General features: G+C 36.5%; 1 protein-coding gene across 4 annotated transcripts in view; it reads left to right on the forward strand.

The window, feature by feature from the left end:
* Window positions 1-14,331, forward strand: part of gabrg2 (gamma-aminobutyric acid type A receptor gamma2 subunit) — a 59,545-nt gene extending 45,214 nt beyond the window's left edge. The window contains exons 7-10 of one of the 4 annotated variants that reach the window (XM_023962362.1): window positions 464-616; window positions 5,728-5,933; window positions 8,049-8,072; window positions 10,989-14,331. In XM_023962362.1, the coding sequence (XP_023818130.1) occupies window positions 464-616; window positions 5,728-5,933; window positions 8,049-8,072; window positions 10,989-11,270 (665 nt within the window). In that variant the 3' untranslated portion in view covers window positions 11,271-14,331. The remainder of the gene's footprint in view (window positions 1-463; window positions 617-5,727; window positions 5,934-8,048; window positions 8,073-10,988) is intronic. The other 3 variants (XM_023962363.1, XM_011483180.3, XM_011483181.3) reach the window with 3 other exon arrangements.
* Window positions 14,332-17,243: the final 2,912 nt, after the last annotated feature.

The raw sequence follows: 17,243 nt of genomic DNA on the forward strand, positions 1-17,243 counted from the left end.
CAGGTCAGCCAGCCAGTCAGCACAGGGGTGGCTCATCAGCTGGCTTTAGGAGTTCATGTCCCAACCAAGCACTGGCAGGAAACGAGGGTTTGTGAGTGCATCCGAGCACAATCGGCTCCAGCTCAGTGAATCCCTCGCTTTTATTCGACATCTCAGGTTGCCTTGAGCTACAATACAGTGAGATTCTAGTTCCACTGCATTATGTACTAAAGATTTAACAGTTTGTTTAATCTCTGCTTGACGTTTCTGTGTTGATAGGTCTCTAACATGAAATGTAAAATGAAAACTTTCCTCTTTAACTAAGAACCTCATATCATAATCAATCAATGGTCATATCAGTGTTTTTATGCGGCAAAATGCAATGAATTTATTGTTTGTTTGTTTTTTTTATGTCCCTAACATCGTACTTTTTGTTCCACAATTCACTAGCTTTCTCTCTGTTTTTGTCTTTACCTCTCCTTAGGGGACTATGTAGTGCTGACGGTCTTTTTTGACCTGAGCAGGAGGATGGGCTACTTCACCATCCAGACCTACATACCATGCACACTTATTGTTGTCCTCTCCTGGGTCTCCTTCTGGATCAACAAAGATGCAGTGCCTGCAAGGACTTCATTAGGTATTGTAACACAAAGGAGTTTCATTTCAAATTCCCGAACATCAAGTGGCACTCCTAAAAATGCTTAACAGTGTTGCCAAAAAGGCTAAAAAAAAAAACACACCAAGTAAGTTGTCACGAATCCATTGGCTTTGTTCTGTCAAGTTTTTCTTGTGTTTTTTTGAAAGGACATGTGTCGAATATGATCCTAAATGGAATCAATCCCAAAACTTTTAGTGCAATATGTACTTTTTTATAATCTTTTTCAAAAGTTGGATTTTATATGTAACTTCTTTTAAACCCATGAACTGTCATGAGTAAAAAAAATGTTTCCATGAATTCGGATGATGTTACCACAAAAAAGTAATTCATTTATTCTTTTTCCTTTTTTTGTATAGCACAGATTTTTAAATGTGCCATTTGTATCAAAAATCATTCTAAATCAAAAACAGAACTCACTATTTAAAAATGCTTCTGATACAATTTTTTTTCCATCCTGATGTGTTCAAAAAAGTGACACTCATTACAGATGCTGTGAACTATCAGTTGTGTAGTCATTCATCACACAGTTTCTCGAAATTATCATATTTTTTTTAAAAGAAAGATCTGTAATTACATCACTGAAATGTTTTTTTTACTGTAAATTAAGAGCTTTCCATGAATTCAATCCCAAATGGCATTAACTTTTTCAGGGTTTGGTGGCGTGTGGGAAAAAACATCAAATAATGGAAGCAGATCTTAGGGCCTGATGGATCAGTGTTTCCTAACGTTTGTAAAAAAAATTTAACAAAATAAAATAAAAAATCAAAGGAAATCAGATATTGTGGAACAAACGGTAAATCTAAACTACAGCAAGTCCCAAAACCAGGTTCCTTTTTGGTAGAGAGGTATGTCATAGTCGCTGAAGCACGTTTTTGTCAGTTTATGCAGACAACGGAGATTGAGGATTTTAGAGGGAGACATGCTGTCTCCAAAGTGGTACTATCACGCAGAGGTACATGCCATTTCCCCTCAGATTAACCCAAAATATTCTGACCGTGACATTCCAAAAATGCAATGAAAATAACCTTTTAAGAGTCCACGAGTTTAGTTGAAGGCTAAAACAAAGACAAAATGTCTTGCTTGTATTTTAGTCACTTTAACTTTGTGTGTTTTTGTTTACAAGGTTGATTTTTTTTTTTTTTCATACATTGTCTTCAATTTCCAGTAACTCCCTACTGAGAGTGGAAATAACTACTGTTATTAAACCGGAAACATAATCAACACTGGGCTTTCCTATGTTCAAGGCTGAGCCACACAAAAGAAGAAACAGATATTATTTAGCCTATTAAAAATTGTCTTTTCAAAACTCTTTATAAATATGTCCACTGTAGAAATGGCACAGTAATGCTTTTATTTTTGTTCTAAAACTGTTACTGTTTAGCTTTAAAAACATATTTGAATGTGTGCTCCTGTTTACCATTGACAAAAAACGCCTTTATCTTTTCAAATGTGGCTTTAAGGGGGGCAAACCAACTAAACTAATGATGACACTGTGGCATTAAAGCCTTAAAATATTAATATGAATTTTGGCAGTGAGCACATCACATTTTCTGTTTATTATTAGTTTATTAACCAGGCGATTTACGACTGGACATTAATGAATTCCTCTTTGATTTTACTGTGACATGTTGATACATTGGGTGAAAAAAACAGATAAATTATTCTGATTTATTCATTTCATATCTTTAATAACTGATTACCAAACATTTAACTAACACAGTGTTTATTTAACAAAAAAAATGGTTTAATGAAATGAACGTAGTCGTGCTATGGACCTCTCAATTGTGTCTTTTGGCAGAAGTGTTTGTAAAATTCTTTGGTTTGAGCTTTTTGCTCCATCTGACTCCACAAGCAGGTTTTTCAGTCATCCAAGTCTTTGTCAAGTGAGTTTTGATTCACTTGAGAACAGAAAAACACAGTCCCAACAGGCAATGTCAATTGTATCAAAATAAAAATAAAAAATCCAAATGTGTGAAACTGATTATATTTATAAAATGTGCTTTTTTTGGTTAACATTTACAAGGGAAGTAGGTTTTAAGCTCCTTTGTTTCTTCCTCCACATGTTCCTCTTACTCTTCTGCAAACTCGTGTGACACTTTCTGCCCCCACAGGCGAAGGTTAGACTTACGGTTCTTCATGAACTTGTCATCCCAGTCACTTGGAATTGGTAGTCGTTTGAAGTAGGTGTTTGTTTTGTGGAGAACGTGGAGGCATCCTGAAAGCAGGAAAGCCAGGAAGAGGAAGTCGGATGAGGAAGTAAGCACGTTGGAGGCAGCAGATAATAAAAACAAAACAAAACAACAACAAAAAAAATATGATGGCAAAGAACTTGTAACAGAAGCGCAAAGGACGCAAAGAAAAAAATGACAAGCAGGTACAAAAGAATAGAAAGCACATTTGAAACAAGATGGAGAGTTTGACTAAAATGACTAAACAAAAATGAGATTTTTCAAAAGAAAGTGGGAACAAGAATTGAGGAAGATATAAAGTCATCTAAAATGTACTCCATATTTAATAAAATGAAAGAAAAGTTTCCTCAAAGTTTGACAGCTTCACATCTTTGGTAGTTCTGCCCCCCAAAGGCAAAAACACCCTGCAGTTCTAAGGGTTCATTAAGGTCTCCTTGGTATTAATTACTCCCTGATGTAAAACGCATCCAGAGACCTGTCGTGCTTGTACACCATTGCATAATGTAAAGCAGTATGCTTTCTTATTCCCGTTTTTTTTTTTTTTCATTCTCATTTCCTTCATCCTTCTCCTTCAACTTTATCACTCCTCCTCTTCTTTCCCCTCAGAGAGCAGGCAGCTGCTTAGAGATCTAGTGCATCTTGAGTAGATGAGCCCATCCTGGCACATATGTTTGCATGCACGCTCTAATGAGGCATTAATTATGCAATGCAGCAAGGAAGGTGCAGAGATGCTGCTTCAGCGCAATAATAATGCAGGTGGCCACTTCAAAGAACGCAGGAAAAAGAAAAGATCCAGAATCGAGGGGAAGAATGTGTGAATTTCAAGGAAATTTTCCAGCTTTTTAACTTTCCTTTGACAGCTTTGGAAGTTTTCTTAAGATTCAGTGGCGCACATATCAGTCACACGGCTCTCTAAAGGGTCTAAAGCCCCACTTCAAGTTCCCTGCTGTAATTATAAGAGAATAACTGATTGGAAAGAAATCCCTTTATGCCCAACTTCTTATCTTTGCTGCTGTTATTTCTTTATCTTTTCTAAATCTTTTCAAAAATGCCTTCTTTTTGCTTATTTGCATTTGAAGCAATAGAACCCTTACTTTGTGGCATAACTACGTCGTAATTTAGAAAGATAATGCGGGATGCAGCCTTGTGAATAAAAAGCTGATTATTTCAGATGACATAATTCATAATCCTTCAATCCAAACCAGGAATCTGTCGGTCCACTCACAAAACAGGAGCTTTAAACCTGTCGATGTCTGAAATACAGTTCAGACTGAGTTCAGGGATGAATCAATGGGCCAGTTTACAACGTCTGAATGACTGGGCGTTGTCAGTAAGAGGCAAATTGACTTGAACTGCAGATATTATGTGGTAGTATTATCTCATTTATTTCCAGATGCAGAACTTTTACATTTCCCTTTCCTCTTAGAACCTCTCGTATGAATTCTATCTTCTGTTTCTTTAGTTTACACCATGCATACCAGGTGAAAGTGGATGCATGGCGTGAAGTATCAGTTAGAAAACTACATGTTTTTAATCTATCTGCGTTTTTTCTGAGAAATCGGATAACAATATTAATTGCTGTTCATCTAATGGCCTCATTTTAAAGAGTGAAATCAAATTGAATTTATATGGTCATTTTTTATGCATTGTAACAGAAGTGGTGTTCACCAGCTATAAATAAATAATAGCTATTAAATAAATAGAAATCAATCCGCTCTCCCATCTCCCTCCCCTGAAAATAACCAGTTCCTCAACATATACAGGGTGTGTAAAGCCATTGCTAACCTTCGACATGTAGATAGACATGCCTCCATCTTCCTCCATGAAACTCTTTATTTAAACACAAACACGACACAAGGGAAAGTAGCCATATGGTAGATGTAGGGATGCAGCGCGTCAGTGTTGTGGTCAGTAGTAGTTGAACTGTGAAAAATGTAGATCAAGAGGCCAGTAAGACAGCTGCTCACCATCCCATAATGACCGTCCGTCTGTTAAAGGTTTGCAGGGACAACCAGACTAAATGACTTCACTTCAGCACAACTTTAGATTGGAACAAGACAACCCAGTGTCTTGGTAAAATAACTATAATGGGGACATTTTTGGTGTGTGGAATCAATCCCCAAAAAATGATGCATTTTACATTTTTGTATCCCAGTTTTTTGTTTGTTTGTTTGTTGTGTTTTTAGTCAGATTTTAACCATTAAGTATGCTAAGTAATTCTTAATCAGAGAGACATTTTTTATCAACATATCATTCTTTTTTGAGCTTTCATAGTGTGAAACATTTTTGATTTTAACAATGTGACATTCCTTTTCCACTCCTAAATCTGCTGTTTCCTGCAAACTAGTTAAGTGACAGTTTAGGCAGAACAGTCTGACATGTAACAAATGTTAGCCTGCTATAATGAGAACCTAAAAAAAGCAGAGATTTGTACAAGGTTTGGTCTTGTCTGACTCTTTTACAACAAGCAGAAAATGTACAATTTGCAGTTATGAGGTGCTTACTATGACCTTTTGGGTTTGAGTTTCTCGCTGCAGAGTTTTGTGCTTTTTGTTTTGAAACTTTTTTCCCACTTAAAAACAGTGCAGGACTTCTTAATTTTGGAATGAGACCAAATAATCTGTTATCTTGTTGTTGTGATAATCGTTTAATGTATTTTTTTTAATTATCTTTGCATCCTTTAAGAAAAACCAACAGAGTAAATGAGTTTGTAGTTATTTCTACTTGACTTTTTAAAAGTGGACTAAATGTTGGTTATACGTTTTCAATGAAAAAGGAAAAGCATTATATGAAAATAATTCACATTTTTGGTATTAGAGGATAATTATTAGTGCTGTTCTGAATACTCTTACAGAAGATTTTTAGAATTAATTTCACGTTTTTTTTCTACACCCCCCACAGGTATCACTACTGTGCTGACCATGACCACACTGAGTACCATAGCCAGAAAGTCGCTTCCAAAAGTGTCATATGTGACCGCCATGGATCTGTTTGTGTCTGTCTGCTTCATCTTCGTCTTCGCTGCCCTCATAGAGTACGGCACGCTGCACTACTTTGTCAGCAACAGGAAGCAGAGCGCCAAAAAGGACAAGAAGAAGAAAAACCCGGTGAGCTTTATTTTATTTTTTTTATAGTGCAGTATAATTACTCCAGATTTCCTATTTTGCCCAAAACATCCACTTTAAAATGAAAAAATATATTTGAAAGTAAAAAGTGGAAGATATCCAGGTGCTTTACTCTATAAATGTTTAAATAAGATTGTTCTTCTAGGCATTTTAACCTTATTTCAGAATGTTACAGTAGTGAATAGAATCAAAAATCCTCACAACTTACACAGTTAGTGAGAATTGCAGTTCAAATCTTTTCATAATCCATCACACATCTGTTGCAGTTGTACTTCAAACCTGAGTCACATGACTCAAGTGTTTGCTTCCTGTGAGCCTGTAATCCCAGGAGAGATCATTGCAGCTTGGTCTGATGGTCATGAGCTCTCACTTAATATCACAACACTCACCACAGACAAAAGGACCCTTCACTGCTTTGAGTCCTAGCCACACGTTTTTTTGTAGTTTACAAAAATACATTTTCTAAAAAAATTTAAAAAAAATAGATAATTTCCAGTTCCAGTTGAAAGTTGGTTAAAATTTTAAATCAAGTTACAATCCCATGAAAATAGCTGTTTTGTTTACCGTTCTGTTGAAGGTCCAGCTATGTCATTGCATTTGAAACAAGAGGTCTGCTCTCAGGTCAAGAGCATTGACCCAGAACTTAAAAGGGAAAGTGGGGCAATCCAGTTTTAGCATCTAAAGCTAAGGTCATCCACATGGTATGTCCTAAATATATGAATGAGTAATGAAGTAAGAGGTAGAATTCCAGTCACACAGCTCAGCAAGACTTTGCAGAGTTGATTTATCAGGAGGTTTAGGAAGGTAAGTATGCATGCTGACTTAAGAGTACGAACCTTTAGAAAAATTGTTAATATTTTCCTGAAAAACTTTAGGAAAATATGTTTATATCTGCATGACAGTAATATTGAGATTAATATTTCAACTTCTTTATTTTCTTCACAGCATTACCTGTCTGCAGTGAAATAAAAAAGGCAGTAATAACTCATTATCGCTGTTGTCAGAGAGCAAAAAGTAATTTTTAATAATAATATTTGACTGTATATGAGAACTGGACCGAGTGACCCCCCTTTGCTCTGCTACCCTTTTAAAATGCTTCTTTCTAAATCTATCTATTTTTTTTCATATTTTTTACTCTAGTGCAAGTTATTAAAGTTATAAGCTGGCCAATCAGATGCCCTCAATAAAAGTATGCCGTCCCAACGTTCCAAATAATTTGACTAAACCCGCTTTCAGTGGTAGGGGTGTGGACCTCCAACAAGCTCGAACCTTCCGACTCGGACCAATCACAGCTTACTGACCTCCTCTGGTTCCACCATGGTGACGTCCGTATGGCGCCTGAATTGACTTCATGTGGTTGAAGCTATTTGCTATGGATGACATCACACTCACTCGGTCCAGTACTTGGATACAGTCACTGACAATAACACGCTTTTGCCATTTCTTGAACGCCGCTACTTGAAAGTGATTGTGACAATAAATTTAATGACAAACAAAGTTAGTTAATAACTGCATTTTCAACGCTATGCATTGTATCTGTAGATATTTAAACCAACTTAGCAAATGTCTGAAATCTGTTTGACAATTGACGATAACATTGTCTCTGTTTTTCTTTTTTCTTATAATCATATTTTGTTTTCAAAAGCAACAGTTTATACGAAAGTAAAAGTATGGGCAAATCATGTTTTTAAATCATAGAGTATATTATTTTTAGTTTGGAGCCTTTTTGTTTTCCATTCTTTACACATTCTGGGTTGAGACTGTGTTAATTCTGGACTGTATGTATTTTATCTTTCTACTCCTGCAGCAAAGTTTTGTTTTGGTTTGTTTTCCTGCGCTGATGCTGGTGTAAGAAGCATGTGAGATACGCTCATATCCCAACATGCATCTCCCTCTGTGTCTGTTTTTGTGACTTGTGTCTCCCTGCAGTGTTTGTTTTTCCTCTGAAATTTACAGTAGTTTGAATTTTTCCACACATTTTTGTTCATTGTAGTTTTGACTTCTTGTTTTCTTTTTACCTTCCTTAAAAAAAAAAAAAAAAAAAAAAAAACTCTTCTCCAATTCCACTTTTTTTTTCTTCTACTGTCTGGACAAAAGCTCCTTCGGCTCTTTTCCTCAAAGGTATTTTGCCTGTGTCTGACTGCATGTGTCTGCTGCATTGTGGCTCTTTGAGCCCCCCCCCCCAACACTTCACTGCTTTTGTGTCAGCTAAACAGCAAATACGCCCGTCTCTGTTACCTCTTTATTTCCCTGCATTCTTACTGATACTCAGATAGCCTTCAAAAGGGCCACTTTGCAGTGTACAGTGCGGAGGCAGCCAGCCAGACATGCTGATGTGCGTCTCAAAATCCTAATAAGCATTCCACATTCCTTATGTCCAGAAGGATGTTGCGATCCCAGATTCATTCTGGCTTCCTCTGTCCTGTTCCACTCTTTGTTGCTGCTTTAACAGCAAACAAGCAGCTGCTACAACAGCTTCCTCCTCTTTTCCTTTTCTTGCCAGTAAATCTATACCTGTGTGTTTGTTGGGCTTCTCAACCTGACGCTTCCTACAGAGTCAGCAGAGCCTTAACAGACTGAAACAGACAACCGGTGCGCTGAGGAGAAGCTAATTAAAATGTAAGAAGTCCTCGCAGGTAATTCACAGCTTAAGACTGTAATCCACGGATGTTAAAAAGGTATCCAGGGTGAGTGGAACAGACAAATTTAATGCAGTTTTCTCTGAAGAGGACTCCATCGATATCTGTTTTAGAAAACAAATATTAGATTTCTAGCTTGGTCAAACTGCAGTGTTAGTTTAAAGCGGGAAATGTGCAGAATTCCCCACCGATGACCCCAAGGGTCTTTCCACTCTAACTCCTCTGTGCGGTTGTCGACTTTCAGCCAGTTAAAGCTGCCAACGCCACTGTGCTGGTTCTTTGTTTTTATTTATTTACATTCTGCTAACACCAAGTGAGCGCAACCCAGCTTGACCAGGCCATGCGGCGGGATGCTGTTACCCCTCCTCCTGCTTCTGATTCCACCATGATTCTTTTCAGTGCAACCAATCCCCTTTGAGAACTGAGCCATAACCTGCTCTGCTAATCCCCTCATTAACTTGACATATGGTCCAATAATGAGGACAAAATGCCCAAACTAACCCATATGTTGTTTTGTTGTGGTTATGTATGGTTTTCAAAGGGACGGCAGGTTTTTGTTTTTTGTTTTTTTGCACAATTGCTGTAAAGGATGAGCAGTTGCAAGGAACGGAAATGATGAGAACCAGTGGATGAAGCTTGTTTGAGGATGCACGTCAACAGCAGAAAACCACATGCTTTAACCTGCAGTGTCTTTCCTGTATTTAGATTATTTGGAGTTGGCATGCTTTTGGAGATCTAACAATGAAAGATTCGCAAGACAAATGTCCTCTGATATGATATTTTTACAATGTAAAAGTAAAAATATACATGATAGATGTATTTAAAGATTATATCATCCTTAAAGACCCACTCCAATCATCTTTTGAGTTTTTTCAAAGGGTTTCCTGTGGTCTTTTAATTATGATTATGCCATGTTTTGCCAAAACTGTGCTGTTTATTAGGACATAGTTTCTGCAGAGCGGCAAGAGTTCATTAGAAATTCACCTCTGAGTTGGGGGCGGTCTGCTGGCGCGGAGTAAACCCATCACCACTTCCTGTCACCCATCTGTTTACACACTCTCCCACTCGTTTACACCCACTCACAACCCCAGCCTAACATTACCAATGCAACAAAAATGATGAGCAACGTTGTAGCTATCCAGTCGTGCGGTTTTGAGCCAGATTCCAGCTCAGACGAGGAAAAAAAAGACGTACGTGGATCTATTTTTCTGCAGGTGGATGATCAGAATGGAGTGGGGCAGAGAGCTTATAGCCAATGACTTTAGCTACTTTGTAACAACTACAAGCTTTTTCCAACTGCATTTTTTTGTCAGCTCCCAATTCACAACAATTTGAATAAAGAAATACTCAGAAATGCAATTTGAGCTTAATGTTCTTCGTATATTCCCCATCATGGGGGCATATCATGCGGCAAAAACATGGGTCTTGATCTCAACTATTACCTCTAGAATTGGACTTTGAGGGGAATTGACTTGTTTCTATGTGTTCATTTTTATTGTTTCCGTTAATGTTAAATGTGCATGTGCAAGGTCAAAGGACAAGCCAGTTTCACCACCAGATGGGTGAAGCAGGGCATTATTTAAAAGCAAAACTCCAATTAGTATGAAGGTGACAAGGTATTTTCAGATAAAAACATGGTTGAATACTCCCTGGCCCTCTTTTGGACTGACAGGGACACCAAGTGACTGATGTCATTGTCCTATTTAGGGAGTCTGCACGGAGGACAGACATGTGCCCTGCAGGAGTTAGCAAAGATTTTTAGACAAACAGAGCTTTTATATTAACCCACTTAGAATAAGATAGAGTGGACTGGAAAGATGTCGAGCTTTGTGATGCACCATCACTTGTTCTAAATGGAGTTTGAAAATATAGCCGTATACATTTAGAAGCATTGCCTCTCTTTAATGGACATAGTGGTATATTGCTGAATCACTGGGATAAATATACTTTTTTTTTTAAATACCCCTAAAAAAAATTTCAATTTCAATTTTTTTCCTGATTCATGTGTTTTCTAAGCACTTCAAGCAGCAGCAGTGGAATAATTATGAATCATTCATCCAGCTTTATATATGTTAATTTAAACAATATGGGCCACTGTGAAACAACAATGAAATGATTGCTGCAGGTACCAGCTGTGCCACAGCCAAAAGGTTTCATTTTAAAATGGATTCCACTGGGATTGACCTTTTCTATTTCTGCAATCCTCCTTAATTACACCAACAGTTCATAGTCCGCCTGTACTTCTTGACAAGAAGTAGGGTTCATATGCAGGTTAAACCAACACATTGCATGTTGCTGATAAAAACAAAACAAAAAAAGAGGAGTAAGGAAAGAATAAAAAGTCAGCAAAAATCTTGACCACCGCACCTTGGTAACTGTCATTTTGTCTTGTCAAAAGCAGACACCAACGGTGGACATCCGCCCACGCTCAGCCACGGCGATTCAGATGAACAACGCCACACACATGCAGGAGCGGGACGAGGAGTACGGCTATGAATGTCTAGATGGAAAGGACTGCACCAGCTTCTTCTGCTGTTTCGAAGACTGCCGCTCCGGAGCCTGGCGGCACGGCAGGTTGCACATCCGCATCGCCAAGATAGACTCGTATGCACGCATCTTTTTCCCCACTGCATTTGCCCTCTTCAACCTGGTCTACTGGGTCTCCTATCTCTATCTCTAAGCTGGGGTGTGTATGCAGCTTTAGCCTATGGTCTGTTACATTTTGCATATGCTCTGCTCCAGCAAGTGACATTTAAAGGGAACCTGTATGAAATCCCCACATTATCTTCTAGTTTTTGTTGTTGTTGTTGTTGTAGCATTACATTATGCTAGTGTGACACATTTCATTTGTTTAATTGCACAAAATAATAAAAAAAAAAGAAAAGGGAAATTGACCAAAGGGGTTTGCAGAAAGATCAAATTAGGACATTATTAGATTAGAGTTAAATGAAATCAATTGAAAACATCCTGATGTTTTTTTTTTATAGATTACTTCTTCTTATATTCATCTATTATGCATCACTTGGTTATTTTAATCCTTTTTTCCAATTACTGAAATACACAAAAGCAGAAGCACTTTAAAGAAGCTGTGTTCAGGAGCGACATTATTCATTTCTTCCTTTAAAGCTAACTTGTTTTTTTTTCTTTCATTACACAATAATAAATGACACATCACAATATGTGCAGTCAGAGGACAATAACATGAACAAATTCAGCTGTACAAACTTTTATTTAAACTTTCTTTAACCAGGTAAGTCGATGGAGAACCAATTTTCATTTACAAAGACAACCTGGACCTATGAAGCATGTTTTTTTTTTTACTTTTGGACTGTATATATTTTAAAAAGACATGGTTGTTTACATTTATTGCATGCAACTTTCAAACCAAAAATCTGCATTTTTTTTATCACTGTCTACTGTTGGCTATGGAAATGAGAACGATTAAACAGTTGATTATTTTTTAGCATTTAGTTTTTTAGCATTTAGTTGCACTTTTTTAAGAATATGGCTGAAAAATGGGTACAAATCTGTTTTCTACAGACATTCACACCAAGTTTCCAATCATTATCCAATTGTTTAAATTATTGGAAAATTATCTAGTAAAATGTAGACAGGATAATTTGGATGCTGTTATCTAAGAAACAGATTTTAGATCAATATAAAAGCAGATACTGTTTAACATCAAGCCTCTTTCTGCCATTTATTTTAAAAACAGCAGCAATGTTTTTATTTTGTCAACTTATCTCTACCCACATTAGCAAAGCTAACGCAAAACCGCTCGCGCCGACCATTGACTGTATAAGAGAACTGGATCGAGTGAGTGTGACGTCCCTCGCTTCCCTTTCCAACCAAATGAAGTCAATTCAGTCGACATTTCTTGGGATACGGGATCTTGCCATGTAGGAGCCAGAAATCGTCAGGAGGCAGGGATTAGTGTGAGTTGGTCTGAGTACTTCCTGCTTGGAACATGAAGGGGAGGGGTCACTCAGTCCAGTTCTCTTATACAGTCAGTGGTGCTGACATGTTTGCCAAGAGCAGATGGGTGGTGGGTTTGAAAGTGACAGGAAAATGGAAAGTTATGACGTATAAAAATTAAATCAGATAATTAACCACCATGTAGACTGGGATATTCTGATGATCACATTTCCATAGTCAATTTGCAAATCTGATTTCTCCCGGTTTTCCAATTTTTGCGAGCGTGCAGACAGGCCCAGTGACGCTTCTTAGCGAAAAAGCACACATTTGCACAATTATAGGTTTTTCCATTTTGCTTATGCAAGCTTCCTCAAGAGAAACCCGGTGAAAACAAGCAGTTCTTTTACCTAATTTATTGCAGCTGCAGTATGACACGCAGTGTTCTAATATCTAATTTAGCTAAAGCATCAACAAAAAAAGCTGGTTCATAAACTAGATAAAAATGTGTACACAACACATGTACAGGCTCTGTTTTTAAAAGAATTGTATCAAGAGCTCAAATTTCAAATGGTTTATAAGAAAATCCCACATGTTTTGTTATTTGTTTGTTTTGTTTGAATCAAATTCAGCTTGAATGTGTGAAGAGTTTATTGACATCTGAAATGTAACTGTTTTGCACAGGAATTAGAGTCCCTGACCGGTCAATTCGGATAGACGACATAATGCAACTGACAGTGTAGCACTACCCTCTGTAAACTAATAGGAAATGGGTGTAAATCACATCATTTATGTACATAAGTAGTAATGGAAAAAAAGACACACTTGTCAAGCCCATGGCATTTTGTAATAGGGCATATATTTTGTAATTTTAGCAAGGTTACAGTATATCAATATAATCCACCATATTATACTTGCTGTATTATGTTGGACTGATCACGCAAGGCATCTGGGTGAAGTTTAAGGTGGGAGGTAGGGTAATTTATTTATCTATTGATGTTATTTATTCATCATTATGTTCAATAAAATGCCTCTTTAGCCCCTTAAAAATAACAGCAAGCAAAAAAAATAAAAAATAAAGGATAAAGAGTCTTTTATTAACTTTCTGTTGTCAGTGGAGCTTGAGCTTATTTATCTTGTGTTTTCTATGTTGTGACCAATGTATGCTTCTTCAACAAAGGTATGTCAAGCTGTTATATTTGCGTGATTTCTAACATTCCCATCTTCCAGGATCTGAGTATTGGATTTTTAAAAAATGGATAAATTAAAAAAAAATAATAATCCGAAAGCAGCTCCTAAATCACCACAAGAAAAGTGCTAGCTTTAGTTTGACTGTAATTTCACACTGTTTTCTAAAAAATGAAACTTTTCTTAACTTGAAAGAGCACCGATCAAGATCCAGATGTGTTACTTTAACAATTTCTTAGGCTGTTTATTTCCCTTCATGTGTGTGATGGTTGTCGTGTACGGTTCAACGCTGCCGCTTAGTTACCTGAACCCGTCTTCAATAAACACATGCTCTGTTTCTCACATCTTTAGGGAAGTAGGAGTGTAACTAGTTACATACACTCACTTTAATCAGTGTTTAGTTGTTGACAACCATTCACCTGTCTGATTTCTTCAGTTTTGATGTGCCAAAATAAGAAAAAAACTATAATTCTGATTTTTTTTTTCCAAACGTTTTTACATCAGAAAATAGCGAATGGAAATGCAGGTGCTTTAGAAATGTTTTTTTGAATTCATTATTGAGATTTTTTGTTTCTCTTGTTTTTGTCCAAAATGTCTTTTGATAAAAAGCAAAGGAAATTAAACAATGATTCAACCTAAAATTGAATAATTGTAATAACTGAGGTTCGTCTGCTGTTTTCACTGCGAAAAAGGAAAAATGAACGAAAATAAAGTGGCCACGAGCACATTTTCCATGGTTTATTGCAGGTTCCATGAAAGTTAAAGTTTGGTGATGTTGTTTTTGTCATAAAAAAACAGTTTTTTAAGGATTCTGAGGCATGCATACTCCTCTGTAGTGTGCACATGGGACAGGAATTTATTTCAACTTGTTGAATAATCAGACCTCATTCCTAATACTTTGACTGCAATGACACACAAACATCCATTGTACTTCTTTCTTTTTGTTTCAATCCTTTAGTGAGATCTAAAGTGAACGGCACAAGTAGAAATTTTCTATCGTTCCATAGTTTGTCCAACACTAAAAAAAGTAAAAAAGAGCTGGAAATGCAGGGCTCAATAAAACGAGTCCCGAATCAAAATCAACTTCATACGATTGTCAACCGCACAGTATTGTTGGTTATTTGTCCACTATATATATATATATATATATATATATATATATATATATATATATATATATATATATTATTCTATAAAAGATATATTATTATTCCATAAAAGGGGCACTGATCAATTCTGATGCTGTGGATCATATATTATAAATGTTATTTGAAAAAAGCCTTTTCTTAAGGAAATTGCACATAGCTGTGGAATTTTACAATAAAATTGTTGCATTTGTTAGTGTTTTATGTCATTTGTTTTAACTGTAGGGAATCAATAGCGTACTGACCCAAAAATGCTGCTGTTTATTGTATTGCAGTTTAGCTGCGAAAATGTTAGTAAATTACTAGTTTATGAAAATACTTCATATTTCCCATTTTGCTAATTCATACCCAGAATGAGACATACGCTCTTGAAAAAAAGAAAAAGCTAACACATGATTATACTGAATGACAGTTAAAATTTGCATTAAAAAAGGGTTAATTTCAACGATTTGACGAGCCAAGTATTTGGCATAATAGGATATGCTGTATGAATAAAAATAATAGGTGGTAGGTGTGGCCTTGAAGTATCAGTCACTCAACAAGAAAAAACTTCAAAGATCTCAACAACAAAACAGCAAAGCTAAAAATAAAAAGACAAACATATTTTAGAAATTAAAACTGAATACATTTTCTTTTGGTGTTTTTTGTATTTGAAATTACGTTTTGGATTCTGGATTTTTGTTTTCATTTGCACTTCAGGGCCACTGCAGATTAGAGATACAAGAGCTCTCAATCAGTTTAAAAAAAAACTTCTCTGATAACTTTATAAGTCACAAGGGACTGAAAGCTTAAAAAAAGGTTCCAACAAGAAGTAAGTGTGGAAAACAATGATATGGGAAGGAAAAAGCTTGGCATAGTCGTGATCTGAACACCCGGCTTTGATTTTCAAACTACAACAGCAGCTGCAGCAAACTGCAAGAAAAATAAGATGTTAACATAAGAAGCAGATTTAGCTTTTATTTTATCAAAGAAAAATGGCCTCAGATCTCAGTTTCGTCCAATATATTCCGGGAAGAGCACTTGAACTAGAGCAGCAGTCAGCGGATGGAACCCTGCGCTGATACCTCCCTCCCCACTGGGCAAGGTGGCAGCTGCAAAGGACGGCAGCCGAATCCCTCTGATTATTACACAACCGTCTGCAGTGTAGCACATCTCTGTCGGTTTGAAGCTCTTTCATCAGCTGAGGTGGTGCATGCAGAGCTGAGAGTACAGGGAGGCCCGCATGAATAATGCAGTCTGCACATGGCTCACGTTTTAGCGAAGCACTCTTCACTGAGGTGCAGCAGAAAAATGAATTCACTCAGACACTCCAAATATCTTTTAAAGTGATAAAAATGAACAATAAGAACTCTTAATATGGTGTTTTGTGCATTTATTTAGGAGGATTATGCAACATAAAAGTGGAAGATTAGGCTAAATGATGACAGCATAATGTTGGCCTTTATTAAATATTTACGATACCTATTAGTATATACATTTCTGTCACAGAAAACCCATTGTATGGATTTTCAAAATAATAAAAAAAAATGAACATTTTGCTGCACACATGTCAATATGTTCTTATTCCAAAATAAAGGTTGTGTTCAATGCCTAGCTTCAAATACACACAAATGAAAAAGCACATGCAAGAATAATGGATCATGTAATTCTGTTCACCCTAATCATGTGCTACAGTGTAATGAAAAAGCAGACGATGCTTGTTGCATAAATTAGTAAATGTCAAATTATACTTTCATGATTTACAACTTGGTTTTCCATCTTAAAACCAAGCTGCAGAACAACCTCTCTAATCATTTTTTATTTTCTGTTTTATTTTTGATTCATACATACCATGAATAAAACAGGATGACATGGACTTTCTTACGCTCTATTATCGTAAAGGGATCCAAGATGTTCTTTACATTGAGGTATTCACATCAAACACAGAAATGGAGTAAAATAAATACAACAAAAGGTTTAGCACATGTCATTTTGTGTGTGATTTAAGTCAGCTCCAAGATCTTCTAGCAAAAAAAAAATCTTGCGGTTGGAAAGCCTGGAACTTTCTTTTCCTTTTTTCCTGTTATAAGCAAGAACAAATTGATTGTCTTCCTGTATGTTTTGCATCCAAAGAGGCTGATGCAAGTTGTGATCAGAGGTTACGCTACTGCCTCTGCTATCATCAGCGCTCAGCCTCTTCACCTTTGCTGCATTAAAACAACCAGACAGGAATAAAATATCTGAGCAGCTCTGATAGTGGCCTCTTTTGAAAGCAGAGTTTAAAATGTCATATTAGTGGATTTACCCTCCCTGTTATGTCAATATACTATAGGTTTCATTAGGGATGACATTTTATGACTTTTGAACTATTAAGTGATGCAAGTTGGGATTTCAAATGTCAGAACATAACATGACCTTTTATAATAAAT

The sequence above is a fragment of the Oryzias latipes genome, chromosome 14, assembly GCF_002234675.1.
Source record: "Oryzias latipes chromosome 14, ASM223467v1".
NCBI lineage: Eukaryota > Metazoa > Chordata > Actinopteri > Beloniformes > Adrianichthyidae > Oryzias > Oryzias latipes.